The 17,143-nt window shown below is 39.8% G+C and overlaps 1 protein-coding gene across 1 annotated transcript; it reads right to left on the bottom strand.

The window, feature by feature from the left end:
* Positions 1–641: 641 nt before the first annotated feature.
* On the bottom strand, positions 642–13,453 carry LOC143132846 (cadherin-related family member 2-like). Its single transcript, XM_076292670.1, has 29 exons — positions 13,396–13,453; positions 13,135–13,274; positions 12,963–13,016; positions 12,782–12,871; positions 12,043–12,132; positions 11,832–11,951; positions 11,505–11,651; positions 11,240–11,315; positions 10,659–10,777; positions 10,349–10,567; positions 10,006–10,161; positions 9,172–9,333; positions 8,855–8,916; positions 8,358–8,604; positions 7,988–8,227; positions 7,702–7,771; positions 6,998–7,585; positions 6,483–6,554; positions 6,332–6,381; positions 6,059–6,216; positions 5,779–5,878; positions 5,579–5,667; positions 5,293–5,358; positions 4,661–4,805; positions 4,091–4,215; positions 2,485–2,598; positions 2,181–2,264; positions 1,294–1,357; positions 642–964 (listed from the first exon to the last, which is right to left on the bottom strand). Exons 1-29 carry the CDS (start codon positions 13,433–13,435, stop codon positions 812–814), a joined length of 3,840 nt encoding a protein of 1,279 aa, XP_076148785.1. The 5' UTR covers positions 13,436–13,453; the 3' UTR covers positions 642–811.
* Positions 13,454–17,143: the final 3,690 nt, after the last annotated feature.

Here is a 17,143-nt window from a genome sequence, read left to right as displayed (position 1 = left end):
CCACATTTGAAGACATGATACAAATCTGACCAAATAGCTGTGGCACTGAGAATTTATCAGACCTTGAATGTAAGATTCCTTCTTCTGTCAAAATTATTTACTGTTTTAAGTGTATACCTGAATTTCAAAATGAGTTCCAGCATTTTTACATCTCTCACACAGTACATATATATATATATATATATATACACACAATCTGGGATTTAAAGAGGATTGTCAGGAAAGCCTCAATATTTTTAAATATGAGAAAATAATTATACAAAAATCATATATCAAAGACACAGTTTAACAGTTTCTTTTCCATTAATTACAATACTTCTTTAAAAAAATAAAAAAAATTATTAACATGTGCCAAATGAATGACTTTATTTATCTGTGCTTGTTTTATGTTTTTATGCTACCTAGCAGTTCAGTTTAAAGTGCACTGGAACTCTTGTAATGCACTAATACTTCTGGGAAAGGAAGCTGTTGGCAATATGACACGAGTCTTTTCCGTGATAAAGCCATGACGGGAACAAGCTTGGCATGGCTGCAATTTCCGTAATGTGCAAAAGGTTCAAAAAGCACAAGTTGTGTAAGCGAAGTATTATTAGACAAGGACACAGTGGCTGGATCTCAGCTCCCCAGACACTGCACTTACTTTTGGACCTACAATGGGCAAATTTCTTCAAATTAAAAGTGAATGCCTCAAATCCTAAACTGGTTGGTTTTGTGTTTTGTTTGTGTTTTTTTTTGGGGGGGGGGCTGGCACTATAGGTGGTGTGTGTCTGTGTTGGCATAGGCACCCGTATGGTGTCAGACAGCCAGGGCTTTACAGGTCAGTGGTGCTGGGAGTGGGCTCGGTGAAGGATAGGGATGGGCTGTCAGTTCCTCTCTTCTTGCCGCGTTGGGCGAGTGCTGCACCCAGCGGCTCATAGTAGCTATTGTTGTCGTAGCCATTCTCCTCCTCTTCCTCCTCGATTACCTACCGAAGGACAAAACACACACACACAACACACACACACACACACACACACACACACACACACACACACACATACACACACACACACATAGATGCACAGAGAGAAGCTCACAAACAGAAGCGTAGACAATGTGTTCAAGCACACACATAAAATGCAGGCAGGAACAAACACACAAGTTGACAAGGCAAAACCACCCATGAGAAAGTATGCACAATGTAATATCTTAAGTAATATCTGATCATGATTTCTAATCTACTATGTCATGTTTGATACATGGAATTTTATCATACAGTTGATTGGACTTATTATCTGAATCCAAATGCGTTACCATCATTGGCATAGTGTCTTTCTCACTCATGTTCATATCAATGTTGTAGTCCAGGGAATTAAGGCTAAAAACGAAACACAGAAGACCACAGAACATCAGAATCTCACAAAGTAACACCATCTTAATGTAATAAGACAGAAAGTACTGAAGGAATGTTACCAGTATAGACAATTGATTTGATGGCTTGAAAGAAAATCAGATGAGGTTTAGTGTATAGCTAAATACAGTTGAATACTCAGAATATAAATATACTATACATTTGTGTTTACATTGTGCGATTCTGAAAGACACATCACAAGAGGGGGTTGGGGTTGAGGGGGCTGCTAAAGGATTGTGGGATAGGGGAGGGGATACAGGGGCTTAACAGGGACATTTACACAGTCTGATATGTTTTACTTGGACTATGAAGCCCTTCTGTTCACACTAGGATCACAATCGCCATCTGTGTTGTCTGGCTTGTCTTAGAAAATCATAAATAACAATATTATTTAGCCGAACAATGAACAATGTTATCTGTATTCATACCGGAGAATTTTGTTAAGATACATGCAACCTTCCAAGACAAGAGGACAAGACAGATTAAGCCATCAACACCTGTTGCAAACCAGTTTAAAGTACAGGAATCAGCCTTCCTCTCCGAAACGGTTTCCGGTAAGATCCATATAAAGTCACTGATAGTGACTGGACTTTGTGTGGACTTTTGCGCTTGATTAATTGTGGTGGAGAGTTTTTGTTTTACTTTTTTGAGACAAGGTTGACACCCTGTGTTATCATAGGGTCACGTCGCCAAAGCAGTATCTCATACAAATACAAATAGAAGTTGAAGCCGTGACGTGTCTATTTAAAGGATTAGTACACATTAGCTTTCGGCTCCTGCTTTACGCTACCTAGATCTGTCAGCGTTGGAGTCCTCTTCGTCGAAGCCCAGGTCCGTGGTCGTGTCGATGTTGAGGTTAAGCACCGGGTTTGCTCTGTGGGGATACAAAACACGCCCATGGCCTGTCAATCACTCACGTCCGTAACATCTATGTAGCACTTACTGTACGACGGCAAACACTTATTCTTCACAGAGCCAGTTATGACTGTCGGGTGTGATACATTGCCACTTGATTTGAGGGAATAGAAACTCATGGCATTCGATTATCGCAACAGACTAAATGGGTGTCATGATGGTCATGCACCCTGACTCACCCCTCCCTTGTGTACTTGTTGGTGCCAGGGACGACTGGGCCAGACTTCTGGTTGTCTAATATGGCATTGGTGGCGGAGTTCATGGCCTTGGCTGCTTTGAGCTTTCTTGTGTAACTGAAATGACACCACAAGACAGTCTATATGTGACAAGCTCCCTTACACACCTCTGTGATAAAACATGATGAATGACGTGTGGATGAGGTGTGTATACAAACACGCACTTTATCCTCTATCACACACACATACACACACACACATTTACTTGCACAGACAGACACATATACACATATACACATTCAAACACACTTACACACACATACAAGCATACATACAACTTACAAGCATACATCACACTACCTAATTTTTGTTTAATTGAGTAATCACAGTAGTTTTCCTGTGTGTGTGTGTGTTTGTGTGTGTGTGTGTGTGTGTATGTGTGTTTGTGTTTTTGTGTTTGTGTGTGTGTGTGTGTGTGTGTGTGTGTGTGTGTGAGTGTGTGTGAATGTGTGTGTGTGTGTGTGTGTGTGTGTGTGTGTGTGTGTGTGTGTGTGTATGTGTGTGTGTGTGTGTGTGTGTGTATGTGTGATAGAAAAAGTGCATCTATGTGTGTATGTATGTGTGTATGTATGTGTCGCTGTGCTTTTATATAAGCGGGCGCTCCTGTCACAATGTTGACACCCAAGGGCCAGTCGTAAGTCGTAAACTCCTATCTGATGGCGCCTGAGTGGCATTTGTAATTGACCTCTCAAGCTGGCTAAGTGCCCAGAGCTGAAGAGATCACCCCTGCTGGAGGGTGGCATAAGCCTGCTAGCACGTTCACACACACCACATTTAAACACCAGGGGATTTAGACAACTTAGAGTTCACACAGAAACAGACATGGCCAGGAGGACTCCACTACGCTCCCCTCCTCTCTGCTCTCAGGACTTTGGACTGAAAAGAAAGGGCCTGCCTTAGTAATGGTGAAGAGGCACTGTATGAGGGGACGGCTATCTCTCTCTCTCTCTCTCTCTCTCTCTCACATATACTCTCTCTTATGCACACACTACAGTCTCTTTCTCTGCCTTGGTCTCTCTCTTTTACTCTCTCTCTTTCTCTCTCTCTCTCTCTCTCACACATATACTCTCTCTCATGCACACACTACAGTCTCTTTCTCTGCCTTGGTCTCTCTCTCTCTTACTCTCTCTCTCTCTTTCTCTCCCACACTCTCTCTTCCAGTGACCAACCACGAATCCACAGCAAGGTTTTTACAGCTCCATGTTACCATAGCAATGATGAGGGTTCTTCTCACACAAAGAATGTTATCTATGCTTGTAACATGCGACCTCTGCACGGGGCATCATAAAGAGCCATAAAGTCTCAGGGTGCGCACAAACACTGCCCAGCAGGAGGGAGATAAACTAACCTGGGCTTGTTAGGAGAGGGTGTGGGGATGATGTTATTTCATGGCAATAAATCACACACAGATACAAACTGTCTTACACTTACGCAAACACACATGCACACACACACACATGCACAAATAATTGTGATTGTATATTTGCTTGAAAAAATAAGAATAATATAGGTCTGTTCCTATCGTTGCCGTGGCAAATTTGCTACTTACTTCCGTCTCATGAACACCAACAAAGTCGTCATGACAACCAACACAATCACCAGGCCTCCCGCCAATCCCATCAGGATGTACAGTTCTGTATTGACCTCTCCTTGGTTTTCCTCTATACCAGCGTTCTTGACAGGTCAAGACCAGAGAAAAGTCATCAGAAAACAGATTCTAAAAACCTCTCTCCCTCCCTACACATGTTAATTATAAGGTGATGGTTGTCATTTACTGCAATGTTATACATTTATAAAGTGCAGTTAATAAACTATTTAATCTCAAAGTGCTGTTTGTTATGTTGTTATGTAAAACTATATTTTAGAATATCTTAAACACTGTAATCATACTAGCCACTATCCTCCAACATTATTGAACTAAATGTGTTTCGGCTAAGTTTTTTTTTTTTGGGGGGTGCTCTTGTCAGGTGCAAATTCAAGCAGGCTTGAAGCCAAGATCATCTTGACCAGGCTTGAGCAAGCTTTGACTGACACCTAGGATATACTGCTCTCCGGCTCAGCTCCTTGCTACTGTCAGAAAGTCTCAGTGTGGTGAAATGTTTTCTTCCTCAAAACTCACCACTCCTGAGAGACCGTTCTGGGAGAGGGTGTCTCTGAATTCTGTATTTGGGTTGCCGTTCACCATGTTTAAAACGGTGTCATGTTTCAGGGCGGTCCCATTAGGGTAGATAAAATAGGTGTCCACAACAGTTAAAGGGGTAGCTCTAGCATAACAAAAAAGAGAGCAAAATTAGTTTCCTATACACAGTACAATTTAGGCTTTTGTACAAAACATGATATATTATATATATATATATATTCACGTATTAAGAAACTTAGATAACTTAGAGAACTTTATTTAGAAAGTTATTTGTGGTTGGTCCTTAGGCACAAACACACAAGAACGAAAAATCATGAGATTTTGCTTGGAAACAATTTTTTTAATTGTTCTCCAAAAACTCCAATAAGATGTTACAGACTTTTTGCCATCTAGTGGTGAATATTCACCATTACAATACTTTGGTGGTGTTTTGTGCAATTTACCAAAATGTGCAATAAGTAATCATATTTGTGTTCCTCTTAGATGGCAGAATGGTTGTTTGTGAGATAATGCCCTACAGTGGCATTAGTTCTGCTACCTTGTTCTTTCCATTCATTTCACACACAAATACAATTGCACAGACCATAAAACTGTCGAATGCTGAATAGTACCTCTGCTCTGTTTGTCCCGAGATTTTAACAATATGAACTGTTGTTCCAGTGGCCGACTCAAGTGCCCTAGAATTCAACAGAATCAACATCAAAATCAGTACGTCACGGCAGACCATGTTTCAACACACCGAAAAACAAAACATCACCAGGTATTAAAAGAAGACATACAAATGACCAATATCTTCATGGGCAAATGCCTAGGAAAACACTCAGAGATATGTACATTATGTAGAAATTAGCTTATTTCCCCCACCCCAGAGAAGACATCAGTCAGACGTCATCCTACCATTTGATTGTTGCCTGGTTGTCATTAAACTCTGCCACTGTAACTCTGAATTCCAGGGAGACTCTGAAAGACTGGTCCACTGTGAAAATCTACCACAAACACAAAAAGTTGTCAATAATAAAAGCAGTTCCTGTTTCCCCACAGGTCCTGTGTTACACAGATGTGTATATAATGGGTGTGCAAAGGAAAGGGATGCTTACCACAACATCTGAAGTTGAACTTAGCCCGTCGTTTATGTTTTTCACCTGAACTGTGACCACATATTTCCCTTTCTTATTAGGGTCTAGGCTCTGGAGAGATCTGAAGGACGATATATGGAGCAAGATTTAAGAGTTAAATCAATTGTTATTAATTTTCATGTTTTCCTAATCAAAATGTGGATAAATGAACAAGCTTGAACTAAAAGCTGATAAATGACTTAACACGTTTGGTTCACATGTCAAATACATGTTACAGATATTAATTTGCTAAATCTCTTACCTTATTATTGCTAAGCGATCTGTAGATGTTTGTGGCTGGTCCTCCGCCTGGAAGATTTTGCTCATCCCTTCGGTCTGATTGTTATTGCTGACGAACTTCACCGCCAGCACTTCAAATGTCATGTCTATGTTCTCCTTGTCTGTATCACGGTCTGTTGCCTTCAGATAGACCATTTGAAAATATTATTCCAGAGACAGCCAAGTATTCATGGATAGAAAAGATCATAAGTCACCATAAGTTCCCAACAACAATGATGAGATGATATGAACTCACAGAAACACTGGCCACAGAGGTGCCCTTTTCTGTGCTTTCAGCAAGGACAACTATGGGAAAACAGAATCTCCTCACAGACACAGGAACATTTCATATTTACAAGAAAATGGGTAGTATAATGGGGGAGAAGTAAAAATCATAAATGTGTTACCAAAGTTGGGTTGCACTTGGATGAACTCTGGAGCATTGTCATTGATATCCTTTATTTTGATGGTAATTGTCCCTGGAAATGCAACATTTATTTTAAATCCCATTTTGTCTTAGAAGTGCAAATAAAATATAAATACATATTAATCTAATTAGGTAAATTGCCTTATGATAACAAAAAAGTAGAATCCATAAGATATATTACGTTTTTATTTATTACATGTTGTCCATGTATTTATCTAATGGAATTGTTATTATCCACCAGGCTTGTGCAAAATTCCAGAATTGAATTGAAACTAGCTCTTAAATTCCAATTCAATTCTTTTTTTTGCACTGCACTTGCATTTCAATTGAGGTAGCAAACAGGAAACAGAATTGCATTTCGAATTGTGCACAAACCTGTTATCCACGTCACCTTGAAACACAGGGTTGTGTACTCCCAGTGTATTAGATCAAGGATTGAGACATATAATCAATAACAAAGTAACTTACAAAAATATACTGTACATCTTCACTTACCCTCACTGCTGTTCTTGCCAAGCTCTGTTAAGACATCAGTCACTTGCACATGCAAGAGGACCTCGTCGCACATTTCATAGTCAACCACATACTCTGGATTGAGCATCACCTGCCCTGAAGGCTCCACCAGGAACCATTCCTCCTGGCACACTCCAGTCTCATTGCACGGACACTCGGTGCTGAGAAGCTCATACTTCAGCTCGTGGTTGGTGTCTACATCCTTGCCTACGATCACACCGACCTTTCCTCCAACTATGGTGGTGTTCTCAGTCACTAACATCACGATTCCCGTACTCAAGCTCGGCGTCTCGTCGTTCACGTCCTCGACGGTGAGGTGCACGGTGGCCGTGTCCGTCTGCTGCTCCGGGTCCAAGGCTTCCACTGTGAACGTGTACGTCTTGCGTGTCTCGTAGTCCAGCGTGCTGTCCTGATCCACGCTGATGTTCCCCCAGTAGCCTGCATTGTCTGGCGCTTGGACGCTACGGACGGAAAACGTTCCCGCGCCGCCGCCAGTGATCCTGAATGAGATCCGGTTGTTCTGCACTGTCTGGTCCAGGTCTTTGGCAAGCACCGAATTGATGAAAGCACCTACGGGAGGTAAACAGCGTGACATTACATCAATAACATCATTAATATGTCAAAATACAGCCATGACCTCTCCTAAGTGGGAATACATAGGCTGCAGAAGAATCTAGAGGACCTACCTTGTTCACTTTCTTTCACAGTAAATTTATACTCTTTTTGCTTGAAGAGTGGCTCGTTGTCATTGATATCCTGAAATGAAATCCCATTTTCTTATTAAATACAATTGTGATGCATCTATTGCAAGACAAGATGACCATGAAATTGTAATTAATAATTTGTAATTAACAACCTAAGCAAGTGGGGATAGCACTGGTTTGTTCATATCATGGCAGATGCATGACATGGTAAAGGTTACAAAAATAATACTAAAAAATGAAGTGAACAGGCACATAATCCTATCATTACCTCAACATTGATCTCCACTTTGACCCAAGTCCCAAGGGGTGGTGTTCCTTTGTCAAAAGCAGTCACATTTAGCTCAATCACTCCGTTTAAACTTGGGTCCAAAGCTTCCCTGTCCAGAGGCCCATTCAAAGTTAAAACACCAGTGTCCTTGTCAAGTTTGAAATAGTTACTGAATTCATCTGGGACAATTTGATACTCGATCTTGCTGTTGTCTGTGTCAGGTTGATCAAAATCAGTAGCCTGTCAAAAGAATAAGACAATTACCACCACCATCATTATCAGCAACATCATTTTCATTGTCGTCATCATGATCCAAATGATTTAAGAGGTCACAGTGATACTTCACTGTCAGGATAAAGTTGTCACGTACCCGGATTTTCATTTCAAAGACCACACCAGGTCCCTCTTTGACAAAAGCGATATATGTCTCCCTGATTTGTGGTGCGTTGTCGTTCTTGTCCAGGAGTGTGATCTCCAAGTTGGCAGTGCCAGTGTTGTTGGCCTGGTCTTTTGCTTGCAGCGTGGCAGTGTAAAAACTCTGACCCTCTCTGTCCAGCCTGTCACCATTTCGAACTGTGATTTTCCCTGTTGCGGGGTCAACAGTGAAGTACTCCGTACTGAAGAAAAGAGAAATCAGGCAACACACCTCAGAGGGATACACAGATGAAATGTTAATTGTATGTTATGAAAATGTTAATGTTATGATAGTATATTTCAGAAATAACAAAAAGAAATAATTTAAGGAATATTTTTCACATATTTTGGAACGAAAGCTAAAATGTGCCCTAATTGTTAAATGAATCTGAATTTTAGTCATCATTCCAAAATGTCTGCCTTTTACCATACAGTACAGAACACTGAACCTACACGCTCTCTGGAAGCAGTCGGTACACAATCTTCCCAGCATCATCTTTGTCGTCATCAGTTGCCTGTCAAACAAACAGCCATATTTAATACATGGTGTGCTTTATTCACAGACTAAAAGAAATACTCAAGATTAGCCTGTAAGCATAGGAATAAAATAAGGATGTTGTAATAGCAGAATACATTAATCAGACAATAAAATAGTTCATTTTGGATGACATAAAATGACGTGTGTGTGTCAAGGAGTGGTCTGTAGAACCAAAGCTATATATCGTCATATGACCACAATATACAAATTGCTGCCAGTGTATTAGACATACTGTGATGATTGCTATTTCTGTTCCTGCTGGACTGTGCTCCTCGACTGTTAGTTTGTAGGTCTCATTTTGGAATTTGGGACTGTTGTCGTTGATGTTGTTGATTGCAATGGTGACAGTGGCTGTAGATTTGAACTCCTCTTTGTTGGTATCCACAGCAATCACCTGAGAGAGAGAGAGGGGAGAGAGAGAAGAGAGAAATGGAGTGAGAGAGAGAACAAAGAAACATGTTGAGTGCTCTGTTTTCTTCTCCTTCTTCCTATCCTATCACCTTATTAGTGCTAACTAGCCATCTCAGCGATGGTCACTTCAGTTCTGCCCAGCCTCCCCTCAGACTGTTTCAGACTTAGCCATGAGCTAATGTGCCATGTGACTTAGGTATTGTTTGAAAGTTGACACTACAACAGCTGAAAGTCAGGTTCTTGTACTACTGTGTGAATTGTGTAAAATCTTATCCTTTTTGATGGTGTCTGTTTAGAGTTTTGACCTTTTATCTGTCTGTATAGCTGACCTGTGTGCTTGACCTCCAATTCAGCTTCTGACTTTTGGATTGTACTTCATGTGGACTGGCATTTCTGCTCACAAAAACACTTCTTGAACACTGCATCTGGGTTTGAGTCATCACACATCCCCTCCTCATGGTAATCCCTTTGTGTGCAGTGCAATTGATCTCATTCACAATTGCTTGTCTTAAATACGCAAAGCCCCTTTTCCTTTAAGCCAGGATAATTCTGGCCAGTAGAAATCCCAACCCATCTTAGCTGGTTGAGCAGGGATTGGTGTTGATGGTCGGGTGTCTTTTGTGCGTGCCAGGAGCCACTGGCTCAAAACACTCACCGTCAACGTAATGGACGGGGTCTTTTCGTAGTCAACGTCTGCAGGGCTCCTCATCAGAATCTGGACATTGGCACTTGATATGGCGAGTACTGGGGAGATAGAGAAGGCATCCTTGCCTTGGCCTTCAATACTTAGGCTGAATTTACTGTTGTCACCCTGACAAATGTAAAATTAAACACATTTGTTGTTAAAAAACAAATGAGAAAAAGCATGCCACTAATTTCAATATTCAGATTAAAGAAAGAAAAAAGATGGGAAACAATAAAGGTTATTTGAGGTTTGAGGTATGTCATGTATGGTAAGCTTATATGCGGCAGAATTATAAATAAAACTGAATACTAACCTTATCCTTGTCTATCACTGTCATATTTATGCCCAACAGAGGGAGGCCAACAGCTGAATGCTCATTGATATTCCCAGTGAACATATTCTGAATCGCACAGGATTCTGGGGTGCAGGAGTAGAACTTTGGCATTTCGTCATTTACATCTGTGATAGTGATCTGAAGTTCACTGTTTGCAACTGCATTAACGTTATTCACATCCACTATGGTCTCCTTTGCCTAAAGGAAGAATAATTTCCAATGACTCACATGCATGGTGGTGAATGGAAAACTCATGTTTGGCAAAACAGAAGAAGCCTGTGGAAGATACCTCTATTTCCAGAGTGACAACTCCATCTGAATCCAAATACTGCTCCCGATCTAACAAGGAACGGACAGTAATGACCCCACTATTGGGATCGATTTGGAAGAGTTCATCCACAGAGGAGCCTGAGAAAGGAGGATATGATTGAAGAATACACATAAACGGAGAGGACCTCTACTACTCTTGTGGGTACCCACCTCCTACGGATGGGCAGTTAATAGGAAATGTATAGATACCATAATTTCTGACAAATATTTATTTGGTTTAAAAAATTCGGTTTCTCAAGTTGTGAATGGTTGTGATAATATTACCCAGTTCTTGATAAATGTGCGAACCGATGATATTTTAAAAGATTATGATATTTGACAGGTCATTATTTTCCGAGATATATCAAAGTGATATTTTGAAACTGTCCAATACACAAAATTAATTTGAATTTATTGTCACTAAGGTAAGGCTGTGAAATAAGACAAATCTATTGTAGGTTATATTACTTAGCACTATGCGACAATAGAACAGCTCTCCCTTTAACAATACACAATTTTACAGGGCACGCATGACAATACAATGATTGACAATTCACTCACTTGTAATGCTGTACAGTATTGGTGAATTGACGCCTGTGTCAGGGTCTCTGGCTCGCACAATATACACTTCTGTTCCCTAGGTTACCAGAAAGGCAGGGAGGACATCACATGTTTCAAGCATATCTTATTTATTTATTCGTTTATTTATTTGTTTGATTGTTTGCTTGTTTGTTTAATGTAATTGTTCTGATTAACTGGACTGTAATATTTTGGGACATTCATTATCATAATTTTCATGGTATAAACAGAATGTTAAATCACGTACAACAACAGCTCCTTCTGCCACGTTGGCTGCACTGGGAAGATTAAAGAACTGAGGGTCCAAATTCGGGACATCCTCCACGGTAAGAAAGACAAAGGTTGAACTTTCCTGAAAATGTTGTGGGTCATCTCCAAGAGGCCCACCACCATCCTTGTAAATGAAAATAATTGATACCACATATTAATGATATATATTGAGATTTATAAACTATTTCTTACAGAATTATTTTACATTAAGGGGAAATTTGTGTATGGAGCATTCCTGGAAGACATACAAAACTGAAAACTGAGACAGGGTATGATAATAGATCATGGTCATCTTCACATTTACCTTTGCTGTGACATTTAACTGATAGAAAGTGCTTTTCTCTGTGAAGCTGAGCTCTCCCGTCAGACTGATAATTCCAGTACTTTGAATGGCAAAGAGACCTTCTCCATCAGGTGGTGAAACCTTTGGGATCAGTTAGCATTTTCTGTTATTAGGTCTATTGAATGATTCAATTAGTAATTGTTACCAGATCTTCTTCATAAATATAGCTTACGCCAGAGAGAGAATAGGACACAGCTCCAGCTGATCCTAAATCAGCATCGCGTGCCGTTACATGAAAAATAGAACTGCCAATGGGTTTATTCTGTAGGGGGATGTAACAAAGAAGATTTTAGCAAAATAATTATATCCAACATAAATGTATATCGGTATGGATCTTCTTTCTACAATTGGTTCAATAGTATATAAAAAAAATGTTTTTGTTTTTTTTACAAAAAGTAAAGTTATATATGGGCCATGTTTATGATGCTGCAGCTTTCCCTCCCTAAAGGGCCTATCACATTACACGCGGCATGCGCTACAAAACCCATTACTTTCAATGGCTTGCGCGCACAAGAACTGGTCTGCCGCTGCAAATTTTGCCGCTTTGCCGCTCTTGTGCGTGCCGCGGTCAAAGTTCAGCGCATACTGTGTACAATGTGATCCCCCTTAAGCCTTTGTAGCCAAGGCCACAGTGAATTAATACATATTAAAAATAAACATTTAAATGTTTTAATACAATTTAAGTCTATTAATTTACCTGCTTATGTTTTAGCATATTGCATTAACAAACATCAAATATACAACAGTGGTCCACAGGTCAAATTGAAAATGGCATGAAGCAGCTAGATTTCAAGGGACTTCCATTGTTGTAAATGGTCAATTTACCTTCAGTCTTTGTTTTTAAAGTACCACTTTTAGTTTTGAGCCAGTTGTATGCTTTTGTATGGACAGATCACTCTCAAATCACTTACCTCTGGAATTTTTACATTATATGGTGTTCCTTGGAATATTGGGAAGTTGTCATTGGCATCGATTAGTATAACATTAACCACCTTTGACACCTGAAAATATATAAATGCATTAGAAAGGTAAAATAAATATCATTGTACTCACTGGAAAATAATTTTAAAAAGCTGCAAAATGAAGACTTACTGGAAAATAGACATTATCAGTAACTGTTACTTCGAATGTCAGTACATCTTTCGCCTACAGGGGAAACAGTAACAAAAAACATGTAGTATGAAATCAACATTCAGAGATGTTTTTGTAAAGTTTGATGTATAACATCAATGATGTTCCTATATAAAGGTTAATATAAACTAACCTCTCTGTCAAGCTTAAGTCTAACTGTTACCCTCCCGGTCCCTGTGTCAGCATTGAAGAAGTTAGAATCAGGCCCAGAGAGACCATATACCAGCTTATCCCCATCGGCATCCGTTGCATTGATTTGAAATGCAAAATCACCTGTTCAGAGAAATCAGTTTTAACCCATGGGCCACGTTTATACCCCTTAAAGTGTAGGGAGGACAGGACATATGGAGGACAGAATATACTGAAACGGCTGCAGATAGAAACACATACACACCAGTAGGGGTGTCCTCACGAATACGAATGAGAGTAGTCATATCAATCTCTGGCACCGTATTACAATGGACTGTAGAGAAACACATGAAAAACATCAACTAAGAAACAAGCATACTGGGACAAACTTCTTTCACTATGTCAAATTTCTGAAGATCAAGATGCTAAACTTGATTTGTTATAACCTAACCTATTCCAATCCAATACCTATTCAAGCAATTCTGTATAATAAAAAAATATATTAGAAAAAGCAACTCACCTTTGGCAGTCAAAGTCACTAGCAGGAGAAAGGATATGATTGTCACCTGGTCCATTTCTGCCTGTAGTGCTGTGGATACACAACAAAACTACTCAGTACACTATTACACATTCAAATTATTTCACTTTATTGGTTATTACATTTTAACTCATTCATTGTACTAGTGAACGTTTCCCTTGAGGTTTTGTTAAGGACATAAAACCAAAAATATCCTTTCCCTAAGGTTTTCTAAGGTTCCTAACATTAATTAACAGCTGATTAGTTTCAAATGTGTTTTCAGTATTCACATCAAGCACATACACACAACCATTCATGATGAACTTTTTTAAATACTGATGACATAGACAAGTTACCTGGTAAGTCACTTTAGATAACAGCGTCAGCTAAATAACTAAATGTAAATGTAAAGATAATGACAGAGGACAAAACCAACCAGAAGAGAAGAGGCAGATTTTCTTTCCCTGAGAAAATGAGTGACCATAGAGACGTACCTGACAGCACACTCCGATGCCGTTGGAACAGATGCCTTCTGTTGAATGAGAAGCTGTGGGCAGAGGTAGACCTTTGCCTGGTGCAGCCCTCTTGATTACAGTCTCTCGGCTGTAAACGTCAATCATTAACACGGTGTGAGTGCCTTGATTGAGCCTCTTCACTTTCTCAACGCGCGGAAAAGCAGCTTAACACTGGCAAGGGATCTGCTCCTAAAGCGGCATGGCACATGGACAAGAGACCGGTTCTCTCAAAAGCGCTCGTCCACTATGTTCAGCAGCCCAGTCTACACCCACAACCTACAGTAGTTGGGATATCCTGTGTCTGTATCCTGACCAAGAGTGTGTTTAAAGCATCTTTGTCTTGCAGAACTAAGTAAATGGCTGCAAAACACAAGCACATGCAAAAACACAGACACTGACAAACAATAAAGCAAGAGTTTAACTGCTCTCTCTCTCTCTCTATCTCTCTCTCTTTCTCTCTATTGACTGAAAAGATGAAGAGTGCTGTAGACATGCTCCATTGCACCCCGTGTTGGTGCATCCCAGGCCTCCCACTGGAGGTGGCCTCACAGCAGGATGCCAGGGTCATCACAGGCAGCTTACCAGAAGCAAAAGCTGAACTCCTAATGAATGCAGCCTTGTGGCCTGACTGCCACCTCACTGAAGTGAAGGGGATGAGGCGGGGGGACATTCCAGTCCAGACACAAAATACAACAACAACAACAACAACAAACATTACTGTAACACCAAAATAATGTAAATAATAATAGGTAAAGTACAAGAACCATCACAAGAACAAGAACAGCCATACAAATTAGTGAGACCACAACACAGAGAGCCAGTTAAGGCTCCTCCCACCTCTCTGGAGTCCGTTAATGAGCTCGTCATGTTCAGCCCCCGTTTCCCTCCCCCATTTGTTGCTTCCAATTACTGTGAGCCAGACAAAGGATTATCCTTTTCAGAGTCGTTTAAGGCTTTGCCAAATTTGTTTGCCACCAACCAAAAACAATGCCTTAAAAAAAGTCTGTTCTCCACTTACGTCATTTTTAGTGGCATCGATAGAACTAGCATCAATGCATGTTGTTAATGAAGTTGGATGAAGTTGCATTATTTTTACTTTTCAAATATCATGCAGGAGTAAAACCTCAATAGGATGGGTGAGCCATGATCTTCAAGAGATGAGAGCGTTAAACTCTAGAATTGTCAGGTGAGAATCCAGTCACACAGAAAAACACAACTTTAAGGAAAATTAGCTTATTTGCCATCTACCCCAAAGTTAGATCAGACAATTCATGCCCTTCTCTAGCATAGCTTAGCATAATTCACTGGAAATGGATTATTAAGGTTAACCTATAGCTAAAAGGAAGCTAATGGCTAACTTGAACAGGCCACTTGCAGTGAATTATGCTATAGTGAGTATGAACCCTCTTAGGCCTATCTAACTCTGAGGTAGATGGAAAAAAGGTAATTTCCCACAGACTTGCATGTTCCTTAAACCGCTCTAATATAGACCGGTTTAAGGAACATATATATAGCATTTCTAATATTTAATTTTTTGAGAGATGTGATTCATACAGAAGTTGCAGAAATTAAATTGCTAGTAGTTAATTGGAATTAGTTAGTAAATAAGTTAGTTACTAAGCTGTAGCTATAACTTGCATGTCAGAATCATCAAGAGCACATCGTCATTACGATGCATTACTGCAACATGCCTAAATATGTCAATGGAATTCATGTCAGGGGTTATCATGCCATTCTGATCTTATCATATTCGACTTTGGTTTATGAGTACTTTTTATAACGGATACACCTTCTCAAGGAGCAAGCTGAGTGACCCTTCCAGTAACAGAAAATTTGATACTCAGTCAACATCACAGTGATTATACCTGATGGCACACAAATGAACATGAATAAGCAAAAAACAAACAAACAAACAAAAAAACATTGACCAATATACCAGTGAAGCATCCACAACTAGATTAAACACATTTTGTTTTTAAAGGAGAGAGGAGATATGGAGACATGCCTTGTCTATAAAAGTATTCATACAAATGCAAATTATTATCATTGCCTTATAATTAGGGTAAGAACAACTCACAGTGCAAAGGTTGATTATTTACATATCAATAAACATGTTGGTACAGCCCTCTGGTCTCCTGTCTCACCCATAAACAAGTGTTGACTTGACAGAAGAAGACTACTGGAAACTGCTATGCCCAGAGTAGGCTGGGCTACAGGAGATGTTCTTTATGTTGTCTGTGACTATAGGCTACAGTCCAGTTAGCTGACCAGAGCCATTGCAGTCCTTTGGGATACCCTTAAAATAAACTAGGCTATAGGCCTATCTGGATGATCTGAAGAGAATCTGTAATGAGGAATGGTCTCAAATCCCATGTTTTTTTTTCTTCTCCAACTTTATGAGGTGTTACTGTATAAGGGATGACTAGCTTACCAGCTGTTTTATTGGCAAAAGGAGTAGTTAAAGTAGGCCTATTGCATATGGTTATATGCATTTGTGTAAGTGTATTTAGAAACATGTATTTCTTCATAGGGTAGGCTATATTTTTCAGAATGAATGCACTTTCCTTCTAAATTGGATTTTCCCTTGTTGATTACAGTGTGAGACATATTGGTAAAAGATGATTTGTAATGCCTCTTTTTACTCGATTTTGAGTTTTGACCAGGGGTGCCAACTGTAAAGGGCACTGGGAGTGAAGACTTCCAAAATCTCACAAAGATTTAGAGTGATCAAAATCATGTCAAAATCACGTCTTTCCATCTGATAGGCCTAGTAAAAGACTAGGCCTAGCCTACTACAAACGCTAAGAAGCTACGGATAAAACAGTATTACATAAAAAATATAGCCTAACGCTAGGCTTGGGTGGATCATAATTTGGGGTGGATGAATGGATGAATCCATGAATAACGTTTTCCTCCGTAACATAAGTGTTAACGAGCATTAGAAGAAAAACGGTCGATTGAAAAATAAAAAATCCCGAGCA

This window comes from Alosa pseudoharengus, unplaced genomic scaffold, assembly GCF_046254945.1.
Source record: "Alosa pseudoharengus isolate Yale_2024_CS ecotype anadromous, Long Island Sound unplaced genomic scaffold, YU_APseudo_1.1 YU_APseudo_1.1_scf_19, whole genome shotgun sequence".
NCBI classification, from domain to species: Eukaryota; Metazoa; Chordata; class Actinopteri; order Clupeiformes; family Clupeidae; genus Alosa; species Alosa pseudoharengus.
The sequence above is the reverse complement of the archived record's forward strand: the minus strand, read 5'-3'. Positions and strand labels throughout refer to the sequence as shown.